At 37.7% G+C, this 22,469-nt stretch overlaps 1 protein-coding gene across 12 annotated transcripts in view; it reads right to left on the bottom strand.

Moving 5' to 3' along the window:
* RGS7 (regulator of G-protein signaling 7) overlaps positions 1 to 22,469 on the bottom strand; it is a 240,100-nt gene that overhangs the window by 73,222 nt on the left and 144,409 nt on the right. For all 12 annotated transcript variants that reach the window (XM_008635321.2, XM_008635322.2, XM_017736397.1 and 9 more), the window contains exons 4-5: positions 11,231 to 11,337; positions 997 to 1,048 (exon numbers count right to left, since the gene is read on the bottom strand). In XM_008635321.2, the coding sequence (XP_008633543.1) occupies positions 997 to 1,048; positions 11,231 to 11,337 (159 nt within the window). The remainder of the gene's footprint in view (positions 1 to 996; positions 1,049 to 11,230; positions 11,338 to 22,469) is intronic.

The following is a 22,469-nucleotide window of genomic DNA, read 5'->3' as shown; positions in this document are numbered from 1 at the left end:
CTGCTGAGAGTCTCAGCTTAAAATTGCTTTATTTGGCAATGTATTTGAAACTAAACTCTCTCTGCTCCAAAAACGCAGGAAGCATCTATTGGAACCATCCATCCCCTTTGGAGTCTTTGGCTCCCAAGGGCATAGAATCCAAATTACAAGTGAGCACTCACCTAAATTTCTGAAAATCTGTAAAAAGAGACTTTCATGGTCTGAGGTTTTGAAAACATAACCTATCATGTACATGCTCAGTTACCTAAATAAGTGACCTGGTCTTCAGATGGGCTCAGTACTTACAGTCTGGACTAGAATGAAAAGGAGGCTGCTCATAGATCCACTTTCTATAAAAATTAGGTCTTTATTTGGTGTACAGAGGCACCTAACTTAGTTATAATTTTCTATTGAGATTTTTTCCTAATATGTTACTACCTATTATCTTCAGATTTTGCTGTCCAAGTACACACCAGTAATTACAATATATAATTTATTAATAAACCCCCAAGGCACAGGCAAATAAACAAGGTATTTTCTAATACAGTTCATATCAGAACCATATTAGTTTTCATAATAAGTAACCTTCCACATGGCGTACATTAGAAATAAGAGCTCTAAACTAGGCACATCTTTGGGTCTCAATCTGGTTGCACAACCATCAATAAATTGTCCTCTGCTTCACTGAGATTCTCTCACTGTAAATAACTAAACTTGCTGGAGCAAACAGAGGATGTAAATGGCAAGGTAGGTTTTGATGAGCCTTGAATTTTGGGGTTTGGGTTTTTTTCTTTTCTCCTCAGATCTACTCCAAAATATGACTTTGACCAACTTCTGATAAACTTTGAGTAAGGTAACAACACATTCATTTCAATATCAGCAACTCTTGCACAGGAATTATATGACATATAATTATGTTTTAAACAGTGGGATGGTGAAACAAGACAGATGGCATTGATGCATTCATTAATACAATGCATAATTTCCAAAAGTAATAGGAAATATTTCTACACTGACCATAGTCTGTGTTTTCCGGCTCCCAACAATTTGATGGCCAAAAATAGGGTGTCTATAGACAAAACAAAGAAGTAGGAAACTGAAGTTAGACAATGCAAGCATTATACAGTCCTTGGATTGTTACTGGTTTTCAGAAACAATTTCTATTTTTTGTACACCTATTATACTGTTAACTTGACATTTTTGAAATAGGCATCAAAACAGAAAATTACATTTGTACACCTGTTTATCATACTAGTGTCAGAACAACATTAAAAAAAAAAAAAAGTGGGGTTTTTTGTTCTCGAAGTTAGGGGAACAAAACCCACAAGGCTAGGTAGTGAGGTTGTCTTTTACATCTTCCCTAGAAATACATCTCTCACATGTCCTGGAGAATCAGGTTGAGAAGGTACAAACACAGAAGATCCTTTGAGGTTCATTCAGTTCTTGATTTTTGAGAGTTTTCATTCATAGATTAATATTCAATACTCTTTCCTGGGTGTTATTTGTTTAAAAATGCCACTAAAAACATCTTGTTTTCACAAAGACATCAAAGTCTACTTTTTAATAAGTGTTTACCAGTTGTGATTTAAAATGTGATTTGTTTTTTAAGGGAAAGACAAAAAAGTACCAAAAACTACTTCAACACTAAACTTATTAAAACTGTGCTAAATGTGTTGTTAAAAGAACTCACTTCTAGCAAATGAAGAATACTGTATAGGATTTTTTCATACAAATAGCTTCATTTTTAAAATAGCAACTTTGTGTTAAAATGTAACTGATTATAAGATTTTTTACAGAACACCTCATCCCTGTACAGGCCATTCACTTAAGAGTTGGACTCGACGATCCCTGTGGGTCCCTTCCAACTCAGAATATTCTGTGACTGAGTGGCTGTATAAACACATACACACAGATACAAAGAATTATATAATATTTGAGCAGTTGAATAAAACTCATTAAATGTGTGAACTGGTTTGAGTGGTATTTCAAAACACAGGTGCTTCTTCAGGAAAACCTTCTGCTTTACTCTCTATTTCTTATTTCTCAAAAATCTCCCAGCTGCAAAAATGGAAAACTCTTTGCTGCCCATTTCCTTTCAGAAATTTTTTAATGTTAATCTGGAAACCAACAGGGCTGAAGGGTGACACATTCACACCAATTGTCAAATTAAAGATATATTGTGAAAAATCTCTTAGCATTGTAACACCGATGCATCAAATTTAATAGAAGCAATTTAGAACTTGCTACTTATCAAGCAACAGCAAGGAGCTAAAGGATAAAAAAGGAACTATCACAAACTAACTTCAAAGGCTAAGATGTGTTTCTTGCAAGCTGTTTTGTACTTTGTAAGGGAGAAGCAATAATTAATTCTCCGATCAACCATCCTTCACAGTGCCACTGAAATCAAAGTGACCAGTAGAAGCACATACTAGCACAAATGGAAAGAAGATGAACCCCTAAAGAATGAATTGCAGTACTCTGCATGTTTTGGAGAAGCAGCTATAAAAATAATTTAATACATTTATTTTTATTTTTATTCATATAAACCAAAAGGTCACCATCATTGAAATATACAGTTTACAAACTCAGGAAGGGAGAACAGTCTTTCCTTAGAGGCATGAAATGTATCTCCAGAGAGGCCCAAGAAGAAAAGCACAGCTGCATCATTTTTCTGCTAACAGGAAGGTTAATCTCTGTTTACAGGTTCAAGCTGAGCATACTTGCTGCAAAATCCATATTAAAGCTCCTCATAAATACTTAGGATTTCTCTTGACAACTTACATATACTCCCATCCCAGCTGAGATTAAAAAATAAATTCCATCTTCTGACTCAGAGAAAAATCACAAAATTTGCTTTCAGCATTCATTTCACAACAGGCTATGAACAAATACTATATATTCTATATGTTAGTGATGTTACAGGAGGACTGTTGTTTCATACATAAATGAAAAGCTATGTGTGGCCCGCATAATGTTTTCAGTATTTAGTGAAAAAACACTTTTAAATTTACTGAAACTTGCACTTTGGTGGTGAAGGCAGTGTGGGCACTGAACAGAATATGGGAAAGGGGACATGATCTTCAGTGTTGTGAAATGTTGTCACTTTAGCTCGCTAGGAGGCAGAGATGACCAAGGATTTTCTGAAGGATAAAAAGGTGCAACCTAAATGTGGAGATCATGGAAAAAGCAGAAAATAATGCATCGGCTACTAAGGATGAGACTAAGCCTCCCTGTGCAAGGGAGATAAAAGCAAAAAAGTTAAAACAGAACATGAGTTTTAATTAGCAAAGCACATGATGAGCCATATTAAAAGGTTTCAATGATGTGTGATCAGGTAAGCCAAAAAGAAACCCCAGTAAAAGGCAGACATTACAATATAAGAAAGGGATTCAAATAACAGCTGGTACAGATAAGCACAGAAGATTATTAAATGCCTTCTTTGTTTGAGTCTCCAGAAGGAGGGAGACGGTGGGCAGATAAAGGTCTTTCTGCCCAGGGAATGACACACAGGCATGAGCTCTCCTGGCCAAAGCTCTGAGCTGGGCAGGCACAAGCTGTCTCTGAACTGCAAGCCATGACCCTGCCTGCCTGGTGCTCGGATGCATTTAATGGGACTTGCTGAGAAGTACAGCTCATCTGCTCAGGCACTGCAACGTGGACAGAGCTGGCCTCCAGCCAGCTGGCTCTCAGAGGGAACAAAGTTCAATTCTGCCTGCAATCAGCTCTGTGAACATGCCCAAAATTAATTTGGACATGGAGATAAGGCTACAGGGCAAAGCACAGGGCAAAAAAAAATCAGGGAGGGAAATATTTTTATGAGGTCAGACAGTTCAGGCTAGAAGGCTGATGAAATTCAGCACAGAAAGCTTAAGGATTTATTGAGTTTTCATGTGGGTAAACTGTGTTTATTTCTGAAAAAGCAAAAAAAGCCTCACCAAACTAAAGAATGGCTCCTGGTTCCTCAGGACTGTGATTTATATGCATGTGTACATATTATGATGAGATGCTTCCTCTGGTATTTCTCTTTCTGCTCTATCTCCAGTACTCCATAACAATGACTATCTAACTGGTGAGAGTTATCAAAAGTATTGAAATACCTGCATGATATTTAAAGGGGTGCAAGTTACCTGAAGGGTAATTTACAAATGGAAAAAATATTCATTCAAGTGACCTTTGAAACACGGACAGTTATTTTTATTTTTTAAAAATCACATAAAGCAGAGGAGCTTCAGAAGATTAAAGCAAAAAGAAGAACTGTATTTTCCAGAAAAGGTAAAAAGCTTAAATTTTCTCTTTTATAATCTTTCTATATTTACTCTCTGGAGTGAATAGTTGTAATACGCTATTTGTTTCTAATCTTTGAAAGCTAAAGTTTACTAATATTTGGATTTTTCAAAAACATATTAGGTCACTGGGCAGTGTAAAACCCTACTAAAACAGTAGATGCTATGCATTTTGACCAAGGCAAAGTTCTACATTACTTTCTTACTAGCAAGTGAAGATTTATGGCATCACCCTAAGATGTGCTCAAAAGCAGCTACAGCTGCTGATAAAGTTGTATTCAAAGAGTAGATATCGATTATTCACTTTCAAAGCAAGAAATGGCATTGATGTGTGCAGAGATAAGGGAAACTCTTAAAAACAGGCAAAAAATAGGGATAAGGGACAGATTAAGATTTAAAGAGAAAGAAAATCCAAAACATCAAGAAAAAAATCTTTTAAAAACCCTAGACGCTGAAAATAAAGCATGATATAAAAATCAGTTTCTGATTAATGGGCTTTTGCAATGCTGTGATTGAATTGACAAGCACCAACAATAAACATGCATGTAGTTAAAGTGACTGATGTTTTTCCAAAGGAATATTCCACATTTTCTTGTCTAATTGCTTGGTTTTAACAGTCATAAAATTCTGGTCTTAATCTGAAGTTTACCTTGTTCCTTATTACAGACATCAAACAGTTTAATCACATAGCACATGACCATAATGCTTGTGCTGAGTTTACATTTCCATTTCTGTTTCAAAAGTCTCCACACAATTTCATGCTCCAGATATTTAACAACCTCTGAGAAGAATTTGCTAGAGAGGTTATCCATGAAGACTATGGGAGAAAGATTTGCCTTGTTCAACACAGAAGGATTAGGAAATAAGAAGAGTCTGATAAGAAGATCTCCGGTCTCATGGAATGAGGTCAGGAATGCGAATAGTAGATGTGTGCAAAGGAGAGAGCTGCCTGCTCTCATCTATCTATTAAAAAAATCCCACAGCAATGCAGGGAGGCTTTGCTCAGACGAATTACCTTCTAAATAGCTGGCTATGCAAACAAAGCTTAGTTCAACTATTTGTTACAAATCACATACCCAAATACATTTTATAACATCCTTTGCAATGTCACATATTCCTGTAGCACAAATACTACACAATCTGTGTGCCTTGCTTCATGATCTGGAAGCCCATAAGTGAAGATTTCACCCAGGAGAGGTATGGACACGGTATAACGTACCACAAAGTCACCATTTCACCATTTTCGAAGAGAAGATTATGAAATACTGATGGGGTTTGGTTATCTTTCATGAGTGTAGAAAACTTGAAGGAATTCTCCTACTTAAGAATTTTACTTTTCCTCAGAAGGAAATATGAAGCAGTTCATCATGAAGAAGTATTAAAGAGGGAATGCTTGTCATTTTGCCATGACATCCCACTTATAGCTGAAGGGAGGTGGGTGGTAGAACAGTTTAAGGAAACTCAAGTACTGTTTATCAGCCTAGGCAGAAATAATGCTGCCAGTTTTTATCAGTATGCTTTTGAGGCACTTTGTTTAATTGTAATTTGAATCAGCATCCAGGACAAGTCAGGAGCTAGAGAAATAAGGCCTACCTAGCACTGCAGATGTGATTGCAGATACGTTTAAGCCTTCAGAACAAGAGTCACAAGGATCTTTATGCCTTTTAACCAGAAAGCTGGTTTTGCACACACAAACACATACTGGTTCTGTTGCGTTATACACTAATAGCATTAGGTAAACCTAACCACATAAACCCATAATCCTTCTGTAAAAAAGGCATATGAAACAAAATCCTGAAAAACAGCACATATTCTACAACTAGCAGCAGTGGCTGCTATGCACTGTGAGCAATCCAGTGATAAAGTAAATAGATCTGCTTTGGCTCTACCTCAAAATTAATCAATAATAATATCTGAGCTAATGAAACAGCCACTTGTAAAAATCAGTGTTGCCCATCAGCTTTTATAAAACATGATTAATTTCTATGCATTAAACTGTATTACCGAGGAGGGAAATCACTAAGCATCTTTCAGCTACCCCTTGTTGATAGCAATAAGAAAAGAGTTGCTGTCTCTGAAGCTGATCCGTTCCACTCCACGAAATTTTTTAAAATCCAATTACTTGGATGGGGAAGGAGTATTCGAATTACTTATAAACCTTCACATATTACTGCTATTCTTCGCTCAGGCACCAGGGAGTCTTTATAAACAGCAGAAATCAAGCCTTTGCTGAAAAGTAGTTATGCACAATCTCAAATGCTTTGCATGATGGATGGCAGAATTCACTGGCATGCTGTTTTATATTCATTGCACTTGACAAAAATGATTTCTTGATAAAGGGTAAGATTGCTAGTCTAGCACTAGCAATCAGGAAGCAAGTAGTGCTCCACGGTTAGCTCACAATCATTAAAAAAGAAGTTGAGGAATTTGGAAACAAAATTTTGGCTCTGTGATTCCTCTTTTCTAACCTGAAATGAGGATGAGCATGGGAAGCAGTGTGGGGCAAAGTGTGTCTGAGTAAGGAGTCAGAAAAATCAAAAGCAGCACTGATGGGGCAGTCAGAAAGACACATGGATTTGAAAACTTCTTCCCTCAGAAACCTTAACAGAACCTGTATATGCGAAGCCTGACCTGAAAAGACAATGAATTAGTTATTGCACCTTCAATTGCTGAAGAAAATCTGCCAAAAGCAGGATAAGACAACCTGCTTCTTTTCCATTTCTAAAATCTGGCTGCCAATAAAATCCTTCCCTCAAGGCACAGTAGATGATCCAGAAAGGCTCTGGAGAGTGGCTGAAGAGCTGTGATGCTCAGCCAGAGACTCAGCATTCAGAATGGCCAGAGATCGGTCCAGAATGAGCCAAGAGGAAGCGAGCTCAATAAGGCTGACTCAAAGAGATGCGTAAAGCAGTGCAACCCCACCTGAGACACGAGGTACTCACAACACTTCACACTCTAAACTATTTTCCAACAAAGCTATTTCAAGATCCTTACAGTGTTTGCTATATAATTTTATACCAAATTTAGGCATGGGAAAACAAGGCCAGAGAGGTTAAATGCACTCGTCAAGAACGTGTTCCCAGTGGCAGAACAGGAGAAGACATCAAAGTCCACACCTTCATCTTTCCAAGGTCCATGAATTTTGCTGCTATCTTCACCAGATTTATGCTTTCACAAGAAACTGTTCCTGTTTTCACACTTTTTCTCAGTTATTTCTGCCTTTTATCTTAAAAGTTACAAAACAACAGTAAAACCTCACTCTCATCTCTGAAAATTAGTTTATGTTAAATCATTAATTAATCTCACTTAAAATTGGGAGTGTGACTATCACTACTCTCGGGTATCCTAGGAGTTTGTTTACAACCAAAAGATACTAGGAAATATTATTTTTCACTATTAACATCAAGAGACACACTATGCATTTAGGACTTGTAGAGGAAATCAGCATATTTTTCTGCAGGATGATATTACAGAAGTCTACCAGCTGAAAGGGCAAGTCAGGAATTCCTCACCAAGACAGAAAAAATATCACTTGTATGGACATAAGTGAAACATCTCCATGAATAGTCCCTGGCCCATAGAAGATACGCTTTCTAAGACAAAGCTTGCTTTTCTTATTTGGGCCCTCCTACCTATTTGCTCTCAGGTAGAGGAAGATGGTGAGCAAATATTCAGCTCCTTCTTTCATCCCAGGTTTAAGGTACCAGGAAAAGGCAATGTAGCTGTTTCTGCTTTTTCTTATTGAGCCTAATAAAAAAAAATTCCTCTCTTAATAAGGCAATTAATATTTAAATTCAGCTCCTTTGAATTAAATTGATAGCACAGAAACTAACCTAATTAACACCTGAGTAGGTCAATGAATGATCCAGAATTTTTTTTATTTCACATTATTTAAAAAAGCAGATGTAACTATACTCTTGCCTCCTGATGGCAAGAGTAATAACTGAAAAAGTATAATTTTTGCCCATAAGAGGGCATTTGTCCAAATGAAGCACAATCCCCACTGCTTTTAGCTATTTCTATACAACAGAAGGTGGTTTAAAACAAGCTGGAGATAATTTTACTGACAGGTGGGAATGTGTCACCCTTTGGAAAACAAAACACCAAGCGCATGGAGAACATTATTATAGCTAGTCTGTTTTTTGTAGGTTAGGTCTTTATATTGCAAAAATTTCTCTGCAGGCATGGCTTCTGAACTTTTCAGTGCTGGCAGGTGCATGGTTTCCTCTTTCTATTAAAATACCCAGAAATTTGCTAATCCTGTCCAATACTTAGAGGGTACAATTTGTGAAGAACCTGAATGTTGGGGTTCCTCACCCCTGGCGTGGGGTCCGGGGGGAGGGGACCCTGGAGGAGAGGCACGGCCTATGGGGTCTCCCTGCTCCCTGGTCAGTCCTGTTCCCCATTGGTTGTTTTGTGTTCCCCCGCCCAAGGAGGACCCTGGTTGCCCCGTGACTGCTCAGTTCTTCGGCAGACCCCGGCCATGCAGCTGGAGAATAAAGATCTCTGAAACTTCTCTCAAGAATCGCTCCCTGTTTCTTTCCATGGGCCTCGCTGTCCTATACATGTTGCAGTAATCCCTGCTGCAACACCTGAACATCTATTCTAGTGCAAAATTCACACATTTGCAGTCAAACTTTCTTCCCCATTGAATATGCTCTCTTCATCTTCTAATTTAACAGTTCAGTAACAGATTTTATACTAGCCTTCTTTTGGTGGGGAACATGAAGCTATAATCACATAAATTTTGCTGTTATAGCTCCAGTTAACAGTATGTCACCACTATGAACATTTTCTTATCCTATACATTAACAGCTGCAATTGCATTGTCACAACAGCAAAGACACATTGTTGGCATAGGAATAGCAATGCAAAAGGTACCACAGAACAGCAAACAACCCAAACGCTGCAGATACAGACTGAGAAACACTTGATTAAAGCACCTTATTTCATATGCATTTGTCAAATAGGTGCAAATTCTTAACTTATGTAAATAAACTGAGAAGATTTTACAATCTAGCCCTCACTGAAGCTTCACGTCCAAACATGTAGGCTGTAGACGTCACTGAGGAAAGCTCACAGCAGGGTAGCTGCAGTACTCTCAGTGGTCCACAGTGCAGCTAATTCTCGTCTGTACTTTCCTTCAGTCAGACTATCATGCCAGCAGAGGTGATTATTTCTCATGCTAGAGATGGAAGCAGGCCAGCAGCTGTGCAGAATTCAATGGCTAGCACTTTTGTAAGTAAGTACTATTCTCTGCAAAAATAAGTCCTTGTATATTTTGTTCTTCTGGACACTGCTTATGCAGACACCAAGCCAAGAACTGGAGCCTCAACCACTGCGTGATTCCTTTCCACCTACCTCATAAGCACATCAGCAAGCCCCTTTAATCATGTGCCATCTCTCCTCTTTATACTGAGCACTGAGAAGAATGAAGCCTCATGAGCTTAAAAAACCCCCTTTTCCCTCAAATACTCTCTCCAGGATCAAAGGTAACAGAGGATCATGGGGAGGAGGCTTGGAATGCCTGTTCTTAGTATTACCCATATACACATCTAACTCTCTGTTCCACTGAAGAACATGTTTTTTGCACTGTATGACTCACAGGATTTAAATATGAAAATAGGATAATATTGTTTGCATGTATGCAATAATAATTCTCTTTCTTGCCAGACTGTGCTATGCATATTTAATTATATTCATGCTAGGATTTTGATTTATACAAATATTACGAGTCTTTCTCTTCCCTTATGTGGGTCTATAGGACTTAAGCCAAAATATTGGTGAAAGTATTGTACAGAAATTAATATAATACAGGGTTTGAAACTATGATTGGTCTCCAACCTCCAGTTTTCTTCTGCATTTTAAAGATCACAATCTCAGTACTATTTTATTCTTGATGACTTCTCATTTAAATAATCTTTAAGACAAAGCTTAGACCTATATATATCTTGAAGACAATAGATTTTTTTCTACTAGATGTTATTTTACTCTGAGTATTTAATACAGTTAGAAGTAATAGAGAAGAATTAACAAACTCAATTTCATAATGAGAGTCATCATATAATTTCAAAGCAATAAATATCTAGAAAAGACCTTGAAGCAGCTGTTGGTGATACCAGGAATACCACCTAATAGAAATAGTAACACAGAACACAACCACCATTGTCAGAAGTGGCACATGACAAGCAAAGTTAATTCCTTCTGTTGAATCCATAATCTGGTACTTTGCAGTCATATTTGTTTCAAGTCATTAGCAATATTGTTCTGCAAAATTCTGGCCCACTAGTCATTATCAGAAAAACAACACTTCTGCTCCCAGGGCCTTAGTTTGAAATTTAATATAGTAAAATACAACTATGTAGGTTTCTGAATAATATATGTGCAAGTGTCAGAATAGACATACGTACATGTTTATGCTTCCAGCTTGTTCTGAACCATCTGCATGTTTGTTGTATGCAATGGAACTGACAAATCAACATAAAAATGTGTCTGCACTTGCTAGAAGAATACACACTACTCCCATACTACTGAGTTACCAGTAAGGAAATTGTCGCAAAAGAAGAAAAAGAAATATTATCCTCCATTTTTTCTATAGATTTCTGCTATAGACTTATTATTTAAAATATCTCCCCCTTTCCAAATTAAGACTAGACTAGGAATAAGAGGCAATAAGATAACTTAGTTTATTATATTTCCAAAGAAATGCATTAATTTACTTCATGAGAGATAGTTCCACGTTTAGGATTATCACACTTTTATTCCAGATATCAAAATGGACATTATCATCTTAAGATTTTGCTGACAATTTATAAACAAAATCTGTCTACCTTTTTTTATTTTTAGGGGAATTTCTACTCTTTACCAGGTTATGTAAGAAACAAAGTATGGTTAAATTAGCTATGAACTTTTCCGTAAGGCCTTTGAGCCTCCATTTATGCAAGTCAAGGACATATTGAAAATATTACCTGGAATCGATAAAAGGTGCCATCATCCTTCAATGTTAGAACATGGTCTGAGATTGGAAAGAAATAGCCATGTGCTGCCATCAGAGTTCCCAAATGCAGAGCTTCAACTGTTTCAAGAAAAAAAAGAAAGATAAACTTAAAAAGTTAAATAACTTCTTTTCAGCAATTGAGTTTGTTGTTACGATTCACCTGATATCCTGCAGATAATCCCAGTTTTCTCAATCAAATTCCTACCATCATGAAAGAGCTGTCTTTTTCTATGTAATATAATGGTGCAACCAAAAAAACACTTTCCTTAACAAATAGCTTTTAAGTGTGCCACTTGTAGCTGCAGTTCCACTACTTACATCGACATTAAAAGGTAGCTGTAATGTTCACTCACTTGTTCTGAAGCTGAAAACAGCTATCATTTCTACCCTGATAGTGCAGCCTGCTTTTCTTCCTCAGAACAGTTTCTGATTATATGTTAAAATAGTTGATTCCAATTACATGGTATCTTCCTCACTAGCTTTATCAGAGCTGCTGTAAAGGATAGAGATTTCCTCAAAAGTTTCTTATTACTGGAAAAAATAACAAGGGATAACAGGATACAAGAATAGTTGATGTAGGAAGGTGCCTGTGGAGGTCATCTTGTCCAACTCCCTTGCTCAAGCAGAGCCACCTTAAGCTACTTGCCAAGGACCTTGTCCAAGTGTTTTTTGAATAACTCAAAGGAGTGAGATACCACAACCTCTCTCGATAATGCCCAGATTCATCCTCTAAGAAGTGCTCATTTGTTCCTATTGCCTATAATTCTGCATTCAGCAATGACAAACACAGATTTGTCTTGTCCTGACTCTTAAAAACACCACTGCAGCACCCGACCAGCAGTAAAGCATCATCACACAGAAAGAAACGCGAGTCCTGACATTTGTGTTCTTGCTGACAAACACAGAAAGACATTCATTTGTGTTTCACCCATTATTATTTTCAATATGAGAAGGCTTATTTATTTACCCATACTTCTTCAGCATCACAAAAAATTCCCTCCTTCACCCTTTGCTCACCTGAAGACATTGACTTGCATAGGAGATACAGGAGAAGCAGTGGGACATCTTTAGTCTAACCCAAAGCCAGCAAGCATGTGAAAGGAACAAAAAAGGGGATCTGGACAGTACTTAACTGAGAGCACATAACCCTTCCAAGGTTTATTTGACACCAAATATTTGTTGCAAAATACAACACACCCTCTCTGGCAGTGAGCTCTCTGGCCTGATGTACAACACCGCAATGCTGCTTAGATTTTTCCCAGTTGCGAGCCTATAAGAAATCTCTCTAATAGAAAGAAAGGAGTTGCTTTGTTCCTTGTGCTTGCAATATCTGTAAATCACCATCTGGACTTTGCCCTAATTATAATAATACATTGTTGTTATTCATTCATTTCAAGATGCTAAATTCTATTATCCCTTGGATCAGAAATTTTGAGTCAATGCTTTCTGCAGTGTGTCAGTCACTCCAATATTTCACTTTGTTTCAATTCATCTGCCTTTTAATTTCATTAAGCTTTTCTTTGTTCTTCACATTGCAACTTATTTCCAATTCCAAAAAGCTTTATTTTTGTATATATTATGTATCTTCATGGAATGAGAGAAAAAAAGGAAGAAATGTGCTGAGTTTTCTAGAGAAGGGCATTCTCAGACAAGGGTGACAGGGCTTGCCAGGGAGCTCTGACACAGATGAGAGTGTATTCTCTTCTGATTTAGCATACACTAAATAGGCTCCAGATTTGTTTCATGTGCTTCCTGGATTCTGAATTGTAATATTTTTCATTATCACAAGGAGCTCACATTATTTTCTTTTACACAGCTATTTTTAGAGTGCATCTGGACTACTATGTCCAGTTATGATTAACATGTCCATTGCACTACAAGAAGAATATCAACAAACTTTGAGTGAGTCGAGTGGGAGTCCACCAAGATCACTAGGGCTGGAGCATGCACCGTATAAGGAGAGATTGCAGGAACTGGACTTGGTCAGACTGGAAAAAAGAAGGTTTTGGAGGTGTCCAGAAGTACCTTTCCAATACCTAAAAGAAGATTTCAAAATGAGGGAGCCAAAACCTCTATTGAGTTTCAGGGCAATAAAGTAAATAAATGAGGAAATAAATAAAAGAGAAAATGGTAATAAACCAAACCAGGTATAGTTCTGATTTTCAGCCAAGCAGCAGGAGAGGCTGCTCAGACACACTGTGCAATATGCATCCTTGGAGGGTTTCAAGAACTGAACAGATAAAGTTCAGGGCAAGATGTTTGACTTTACACTGATTTGAGCAAGGAGTAGGACTGGAGTCCTCCTGAGGTCCCTCTCAGCTTGAACTGTATTACGGCTCTGTGACTCTAGATGGGTCAAGCAGAAGTGGAACATAGAACATAAAAAAGGGATGAAAACAATTGGAGAAGAAACTATTTGAAAGCTCCTGCCAGAACAGCCTATACTCCAGGCAAGGTTGGGTAGAGTAGCAGTAAGAACTTGTACTTCTCTCCCTGACCATTGAGTCATATATATGCAAGAGTGACCTGGCCTTCTTCAGAAGCCAATTAAAGTTACTTAAGGTCTGAATTAGTCCCTATAGCAGCCTATATCTCTTCTCCAGTTATGTATGGAGAGTAAGGTTGTTATACTCTTACCTCAGGCAATCTCATTCAGCTGGAATCCACACTGACTCAATGCTAAGGTGTATCTTTGTCCCTTCAGCTACTGAGCCTTAATATGGACATCTAAATTTCTCTTTTTCTTTCCTTAACTAATAGACAATTAATTTTAATTTTTTATGGCTATCAAACAATAAATTTATTCCAGCATTAAATGAATATAAATGCACAAATACTCCCTTTTAATATCCACGCAAGATCCACTGTAGCTCATACCTTGAGTGTTACAAAATTATACCCAGTGAGTAACAGGCACAAGACTGTATTCCTACCTCACTCCAGGCTGGTAGAGGACTAATGCTGATGCTCTCTGTACAGCAGCAGTAGAACTACAGCACAGAAAGAAACTCAGCACTCAGGAGGTTTCTAATCTCCAAGCAAGGGGTTGTCCAGTGTATTACAGGCAACAAAGGCAACGCTTTGATATACATCTCAATTTGCTAAAATCAGACTGAAAAATAACTACTAAGAAGCCAATGAAGTACAAGAGTAGGATTTAGGAAACAAACCCATGAGCTTGAAAAGGAAAATGAAGCCAGCAGCAGACTAACCCAACATGCCTAAATTCCTAGAATTTAAATACAGACAGCTTCTATATCTCCCAGCTATTCCCGCACATGAAGTTAGTGGATTTTCACTTAAGAAGCAAATTTCATCTGGAAAAATGGCAAACATGGATTAGGAACATCAAAAATGTCTACAAAGTACATTAGATAAGAAGAAAAAAGAAGTCTAAAAGAAATGTTTTTAGACATAATGGTTGCCAGGTAGAAAGAGTAATGTTTATATGTATTCAGAATACAAACTCAAAAACTTGGGGGAACAGACAAAACCAAAAAAAAATACTGTTTTTTTAGATCGCAAGTGTACACAGATGCACACAGAAATGGTATGTGGTATCTACACAACTATTATTTCCCAATCCTCAGTCACACCCAGATAGCCTCGCTGAGAAGGTATAATTCAAATGGCAGTCAGCTGCTGTAAAGTCAGCTGCTATAGCAGTCAGCTGCTATAAAGCTGCTATATGAATAAAAACTGCAGCCAGAGACACCATGTAAAAAATCTGAGGAAGACAAAGCTCCTGGAGGTGTAACTGGTAGAACGGAGTAGACTGAAGCTTCCTTGTTTTGAAGATATTAATTATCTGATTTAATGTTCCAGACACTTCCTAGTAATTATACTGTGGAAAAGTGGAATGGAATATTCAAAAAACAAATTTACCCAAACCAATTTTAATTTTTTTAGCTAAAAATAGGGAAGTGTTGAGAGTTACAATAGCTAATGGAAGAAGAACGCCTCAGGTGAAAGACAGAAATACATCTTTATGAGCCTGTTGCATTTCAACAGGATACAAAATATTTTATATAAAATCAAAATAACGCTTTGGAAGTAGGTTTGATTCTTAATGTGTATATAATTGCTGGGCTAAAAGCTCAGAAAAAGCTAAAAATTCCATGGTTCACTCTGCTGTTGAACTTTATTTAGCTGAGTGGGTGAAGTGAACAACACATGTACATGGATTGATCAGAAATCATTTTTGTGAGAAGTAATATTGCCCAGCCATCTGCTGTGCCATTACAAGACAGTGATCTTGACAGATTAAATGTCAGTCATTTTTAATATACGTTGTTATACAAGAGTTAGATATTTTCAACGCTTTGGGACAATGTAAACCTGATGAAATCTAAGGAATGAAAAACATACCCTGGTAGTTGAGTTTTGATATTTTCTTTTTAACATAGTGCAGTTTTCTCCTTACTTTAATAATTATTGCATAGAGTAATGACAGTTTGTTCATCTTATATTGCAGGGTATGGTAGTATTGGTGGAACAAGTTGTTTCTTATTATAATGTCCACAGGAGGGAATTAAAAAGGATGAATGTTCCTTGTTTTCTTTGGAATAAACGTGTTTCTGTGCTTTGAAACCCCTTAGAGGGTATCTTTTCAGTGATTAGTGTGGATTCCATTTACTCTTACACATCTCAGGTCTACAGGTGATGTGGTATCTATATTTATTTTTACTCTGAAGTCCGTAAAACACTTTGTGGTATCATACTATTATAGTCTCGCAATATCTGAAGCACCTTGAAGTAATGTCTGAGGGAGTGAGAAATGAAAACTATTTTCCAATTGTGCTCCACTTTCAAACATCCTTTTCTGGAGTCTGTCTTACATTCTATGTGGACAGATTTTCTACAAGGAACGTGACTTGGGGCACTTTGCGTCCTTAAAATTGCTTTTTGATGTAAAAAACAGTGAAAACCCCAAACTTGCAAGTTTTTTGGGGGTTTTTTGGATCCAAAAATGTCAAACAAATGAAAACTTCCTTTTCCATGAAACAGTAAATAGTTTGATATTCTGGGTTATTTGTCGAATCTAAAATCCATCACAGTACTGTAGTGCATTGCTAAGCCACACAGCAGCCTGGAAAAAGAATTAATGAGTCAGAACTTCACAAGCACACATTCATTGTAAGTGTGGAATGCCAAGACTTTATCACTTACTTTCGCCTCACTCCTGCTGTCATTTCATTGCCAGTGTGAACACAAGCTGCAAAGGATTAGAGTAATAAAATACAACCTGCTTCTCACGCTGACATAAAGCGTAGGAGAGGCTCACTGTCTTGGCCTGACTGTGGTGTTTAAAGAGGAGAAAATAAAACAGCTAGAAACATTCTTGAACACCCACAACACCGTAAACCTCTCTTTTGTCCATCTGAAGGATTGAATTTGTAAGGAGAGCAGCACTTGGTGAGAGTCATTTCAAGAAGGATAAAACAGTTGGTGAAGGAAGAGGCACTACTTACCCAAACACAATTAAAATGAGATTCATACTTGATTTCAAGACAACAATCACAAACCACGTTATCTATCAACAAAGCTTCTTACCTAAATAGGTAGGATTTTTCTTGTTCTAGACTGTGCCTGCTGATGCCATTAGCAGGGCAGAGGCTTTGGTAGGAGCATCACTCACCAGGTAAGGAGGAAAACTTATCAAAGATGGACTATGAGTCCTCATCTGCCCAAGGCATGGTAATTTCCACCCTTACAGTCTGAGCTGATGTGTAACATATAGTGCGTCCCAAGTCTAGAAACAGTGATGCACACCTGAAACATTGACTACTTTCTTCACAAAAACATCCAGCAGAAAGACAGCTGGGTCTTCCTGCATCCTCCCCTCACCACGTCCCTTTCTGCCACTGTCTCTGATGGGCAGTGTGGTTTGTCCTAAGATAAGAACACCAGGTGAGTATTTCAGGAGGAGTTTCTGGATGCTCACATGATTAGTGTATTACAGGGATGGGGAGATGAGATGCTCGTGACTGACTTTTATTTGCATCTGCCTGAAAAAAGGTATAAAATGCTTCTGGAGACTGGTCCACTGGGCAAACTGGTCTTCCAAGGCTGGAGATAAATTCTGGGTGGAAACTCCCCCCAACAGCGTCGTTGGCAGAGAACATCCAGCCGAAGGTGAGGAACATTTTGGAAGGTGAGCAAAATGCCCTAAGGTCCAGTCAAATGCAGAGATAAAATCCTAGAGTAGCTTTGTAACTGTGAATTCTGCAAGACCAAAGACTGCAAACCTGTACATTTCTAGCCGAACCTGCTTATATTATAAGCCTTTAAACATCAACTGTTGAATAAATCTGAGACTAAGTGGACTCAGCCATGCTCAGACTTCTCAAAGAAGTTTAGTCTTAGAGAAGTTACTTCTCAGAGGAGTTTAGAAAGGGAGTCTTACTGACTCAACAGGAAGGACCACAACCTGATTATACTATAATCCACTGTACTAGGTTATACAGTTGGTATTTAAATACTGTATTGACAAGATTTAGATACTGTATTAGCAACAAATCTGATCATAATCATCCACATAATCACCATGTCCTGCTTCTCATGCCTGATCCAAGAGTGTTTTCTTCATTACTCCGTTATAGGGACACACTAACAGTCTTGCCTTTTGTGCTCACAAGGTGAATGGGGACTGACCTAAATCTGAAATACTTTTATCCAGATAAGACGAACAGAAGTCATGTCACCATGAAAGACTGAAGGAAAGGGGAAGCTGGCCTATGGTTTCTGGAAAGAACAAACCAAAAACAAAGTAAAAACCTTTATTCACTCACAGGAAATGAAAAAGCAAAAAAAAAAAAAGGAATTATCAAATTGGAGGGAAAAAAAAGAGGTCCTTGAAAAATAAGCTGCATCTCCCTGCTAGCAACACACAAACCCTCCATTTGAAAACTTTTTAAGTATTGCCTGTTAAGTTTTTTATGTGGTTGTTTCCCACTGCATTTCAGCTGACTACACATTAACTGTTGTTATGTCCTATTAAAGTCTGCTTTTATTCTCTTAATAAATTTGTATCTTGAAAGGCAGACCCCCAACATGTCAAAATGCAATGACTTGAGGTGACAACCAAAGCTTTCATGTTGACCAAAAATAATAAAAAATAATTGGAGCTGAAACATGAGGTCTCAAGAAACAAACAAATGAAGAGTGAGGTGCTGGCACTGAGATGTGCTATAACTTCACCTCTGGAATATTTGTTTGTGGTGTTTGTTTGGTGAACAGGAAACATGCCGCTACAGAGGCTGGAGGAAATCCATCCAAGCTGTAACCAACAGGTAAACTTAACTACCAGGCAAAACAGAACATGGCACAATTTGGTAACTAGATTTGGTCACAGTTCATTCAGGACAGTGATGCCTTAGGTTTTAACTTTTATATTTTTCAAATCCTGTACTGCCTAGTGTGTAACTGAAGTTTCTTGTGGCCTGTTAACTACTGTTCTCTTATGCTAGTTAGACATAACAAAGCCTCTCTAGGTTTGCTCTCCAAGAACACCTAGATAGTCCCAGGCCCCAAAACATGTAAACTAAGGCCTCTGAAGAGGAGGGTAAACTTGGGGTAATTACATCATTAACTACAGTTGTAATTGGAGAATTGATCCTGATATGCAAATGGACCAAATTTATACAAGTGTGAAGAACTCGTGACCCAAGGTCCATCTTGGGCGTAGCCTTTTAATTCTCCAGGATGTACCTTGAAGGCCCTTCAAATAAATACCTATTTTATTCCCTTATTCTTGTCTAGTCTCTGTTTTTAGGTGGCATCAATACAGTCATGAAAATTGGCCTGATAATGTTTAAAATTCCCTTTATAGTTTCCCTGTCATCTCCCACCTCAATTTTTTAAAGTACCTATCAATATCACACCAGCAATCAAGCATTCCAGTGGCGGAATCTACCTCTGTACCTACCAATGAAAGTCAGCTTTTTTAAACCTTTTCCTCAATTTCACTATTACTATTCTTTAATTTTTCTATTTTCAATTTTGTAGAAATCACAGATTTTTGCTTTTCTATATACCGATATCTCTTGTCTCTTTAAATTGAAATGATAGAAGGGTGAAATACAAACTCCTTTGAAGTATGGGCTTCCTGTTTTTCCATCTGGCTCTACCTCTGAAACTGCAACTTTTTGGTTTAAGCTTTGATTCCCATGCTTCCTTAAGGAGAAATAGAGAAAATCAAAATCTGTGTGTCTTGTTTTCCCTAATGACTCTCTGAACTTACTCCATAAGACATTTCCGAACACTTCACTCATTCCCTCCTCCAGTACGAAACTCTCAGCTAATATTTGAAGTCATATGTGCACCCTTTTGAGCAAACCTGCTAAAGACAAAAAAAAATATTTACAAAAAATCCAATTACTGCAAATACACTACTTTTGAGAATTCTCCCAGTTGAAATCTTGTTCCACAGTTTCAAGCATCTGTAAAAGACCCAAAATACTGGACACAGACTACTTCTACTCAGTATTATAATTATTATGCTTCTATTTCAGGTTTTCTTGTATACTGCTTGCCAGTTGCTGCTAGCACACCAGATCTTCCTACTTTTCTCGCCTCCAGCAGCTGAGTCTGCAGACCTGTGACCAAATTGTTTGGCTGCAAATGCTCGGTGGGGAAGTATGTGATTCATTCTGCACATGACACCTAAGAATCTGTGCATGTTAGTATTAGCCAGGAAATGTATTTTACGTCACGGTTCCCTAAGATCTGGTGCCCCGTGGGATGGTGTGCTTTCTTGGCCACACCACAGTGCCATTGCTTCTCCCCTTCTTTGTCACACTCAAGGGAAGGCACAGCTCTCCCTCTCAGTCAGCTCTGCTTGGACACCACAAGCACTGCAGCATTTACAAAAGCACAGTCCAAGCATGTGACCAATCAGCACTGCCATAGACAGTTTTATATCTGGGATAGGGTTGTAAAGGAGGAGACCCGTCTTTAAGGCTTGGGACATCTGGGGCATGTGGATAACCAGTGTGGTTGGTGCACCACTTGGATTTGTGGCCAGCAAATATGAAAAGTAAGCACAGGCTTTTTCAGTGCACAAAATATTTGTTCCTGAAGGGACTACAGAAGATAATATTGTCGAGTCAGAGGGACATCAGCTAGAGTGGAGATTCTGAAGTTGGGTGAGGGTAAGCAGTAGGTAGCACTAAATCTCTCAGTGATTACTTCTGGTCAAGATGAATCATGACACTTTTTTTAGTCTCTGTTTTGATATGACTTGCTATTGCACCAACCATTAACTTTGTGTCATTGCCATGCATTGCTATCATAATCACAGAACACCCACTTATGACCAGGCAGTTCAGAAAACACAAAAGAACACACAGCAGCCACAGCTAGAAAAATAACTGCCTCTTTCACTGCACTCAATTCAATAAAGAACAATACAATTTCTTTATAACAATTTTCATACCTCCAGCAAACTGAGAGCATAAAGTACTGAAAATAATGTATTTTTTTCTATGGGAAGAGTGCTCTGATTTTAAAGTCCACCAGGAGTTAGCAGCTTTATAATTGTTGTCATTGAGACACACATCAAGGAAAAATGCCATCAAAGCTCAGGAACAGTAACAACAAAGAATATGGGGGTGGCTTTTCCGGAGAATAACATGTCACTCCCCATGTGATCAGATACAATTATCTGGGATGTACATACACAAGAATCCTCAAGGCAGTTATTAAAAACAGGATCACTTTTAGAGAGTTTTCTTTGTCCATTATTTATAGTAGTTTGGTTGGCAAATAAAATATAGTTCACTGTCCTCATCAAAATGAAGGAGCAAAATTTCCAATGTTGCAAAAGTCCACTTTACACCATTCTGTGTTCCTATTATCATTACTCCCACTCCCAGTGCTCACTTCTCCCCTTTGCAAGGGATTTACACAGATAATTGTAGAGAACTATCAGTTCAGCCAGACAAACTCTGCTATTAAAAATACAGAAATACTGACAGATATTAACTAGCAAAAATAGCTCAATGAAAACTTTCGTAAGTGCCTTTTTCCCCCACAAAAAGAGAAGAGGCTTCAATGAATGACCTATTTCTTCTCTAGTGACAGAATCTAAATGTAGAAGGAAAAGATGGGACTGAAGACAACAGCAGCAGCAAAAGCTATCAAAGGCCTTAAAATAAATTGATAAAATGAACAGAAGTATCTGGTTCAAAATAACGGTCAATCTGCATTTTATAGCCAGTAAAATATTAAATGGCTGAACTGTTAGCTGTAGTGTGCCACTTATCATTTAATCACCCTCAGTACTAAAGGAAAAAAGTTGGAAAATATGTCCTTAGGTTTTAGAAAGACATCCAGGGGAAATCTGGGAGAAAAAATGATGTGCAAATCAGACACCCATACAGACAGCATGATAGGAACTATAATAAAGGATAGAAGGAATGAAAATAAAGATAAATGCAACAAAAAAGGAAGATTCAGGATGACTTTTGTTGCTGGATACAACTCTGTTAGTGTTCCTATGTAGAATTAGAAGACATATAAGGTTATGAAAATCTGGTTAACATATTATCTTGCATTCCCAGGAATCTCTTGGCATGATTTCCCCAAAGGTTTTCTAAAGGTATTAAGCAGATCATGAGAAAAGCAATAGGTAGAAAGGAGGGAATAAAGGTTAGGCACAGCAGATCAGTGATTACACTGAATAATGTAATATTACAATGAAGTAATAATATTACACTGAAGGGGGGTTACCCACAGTAACTGTGTTTAATAGGTCCTGGACTGTTCAGGATAATCCCAAATTATCTACAGAAGAGTGTGAATCAGACTCACAGAATTAACTAGGTTGGAAAAGACCTTCGAGATCATCAAGTCCAACCTATGACCTAACACCTCCTCATCAACTAAACCATGGCATGGTTATGGACACGGTTTAGTGATGGACTTGGCCGTGCTGGGTTAATGGTTGGACACAATGATCTTAGAGTCTTTTCAAACCTTAAAAGGTCTATGATTCTGTTCCACAGTTACCATGATATAATGTTGCTTCTCACATTTTTGCTTGTTTTCTTTCATGCTAGTGGTTATATTTGATGATGTAAATAATTCCAAAATTTCAAGAGGCAAATATTTCACATTTCTAATAAACTTAAAGGCTATTAAAAGGTTAAGTTTTCCAGTTTAACTGAAGTATTACCATAAAGTAGACAGTAATCAGGAAGCAAATTTTC

This window comes from Corvus brachyrhynchos, unplaced genomic scaffold (genome assembly GCF_000691975.1).
Source record: "Corvus brachyrhynchos isolate BGI_N302 unplaced genomic scaffold, ASM69197v1 scaffold595, whole genome shotgun sequence".
In the NCBI taxonomy this organism is placed as follows: Eukaryota; Metazoa; Chordata; class Aves; order Passeriformes; family Corvidae; genus Corvus; species Corvus brachyrhynchos.
This window is presented reverse-complemented; position numbering and strand designations above follow the sequence as displayed.